Genomic DNA, 805 nt, shown 5'->3' on the forward strand with positions numbered 1-805 from the left:
TTATTTTATGTGTTTATATATTTATATAAGTTATTAACTATCTAGTCCCATGGATTGTCTGCTTTCTATTAAAATAACTTGCCATTCTTTCTGCTACGTTAAAACAATGAATTTACAATTTCATCGAATATTGCGTTTTGGTTCCCAATATACTGATCCCCTTTTGGAAAATGGGTGTTTTGTCATCCGTAGAAAACAACTATTTCCCTTTTTATATCGGATACCACGTGTCCGTTAACCAGGTTAAGTTGCTTTTTATCAACAGAGGGTCACTCATAATAAATACATAATATCTTTCTCCCATGTGAATAGACTTTGGTGGGCCTAAGTTCTACAATTGTGCAACCGCTTCCTCCCTTTTTACAAAAAATGCCGCTCAAGAGAAAAGTCGCTTTCGAATCCCAATATATTTCCCCCGGTTTTGCGAGTGTTTCAATACTTACAACTCTACACTGATTATAACCGATGCACTTGAATCACAAGCAGTAATTTCCTGGTATGATAGCTGCGCCACGACGGGTAACTGCGCTTTGCACGTGTCACCAGGCTGGCTCAATATTTTCACTGACAAGGGGTTAAGACCCAACGGAGAGGACTAAACACATTTTAAACCGTCATGAAGGTTTTATTCCATATTATTCAAGTATTTGTTTTTCCTCCTGTTTATACAAAAGTGTATACCTTAAACGTCTTCATTTCTTTAGTGTAACCAGATAAACAAGAATCAAATTTACGAAAAAAGGTTGCTGTGCCTCAAGTTCTTGTTTATTTCATGACACATGTTGATATACCAGAACATAGTTTC

The 805-nt window shown here is 36.3% G+C and overlaps 1 protein-coding gene across 1 annotated transcript in view; it reads right to left on the bottom strand.

Moving 5' to 3' along the window:
• LOC119594271 (zinc finger and BTB domain-containing protein 17-like) overlaps positions 1 to 805 on the bottom strand; it is a 12631-nt gene that overhangs the window by 10580 nt on the left and 1246 nt on the right. Inside the window, exon 2 of the mRNA XM_037943335.1 lies at positions 444 to 595. Within this exon, the coding sequence (XP_037799263.1) occupies positions 444 to 595 (152 nt within the window). The remainder of the gene's footprint in view (positions 1 to 443; positions 596 to 805) is intronic.

The sequence above is a fragment of the Penaeus monodon genome, chromosome 33, assembly GCF_015228065.2.
Source record: "Penaeus monodon isolate SGIC_2016 chromosome 33, NSTDA_Pmon_1, whole genome shotgun sequence".
Lineage (NCBI taxonomy): Eukaryota > Metazoa > Arthropoda > Malacostraca > Decapoda > Penaeidae > Penaeus > Penaeus monodon.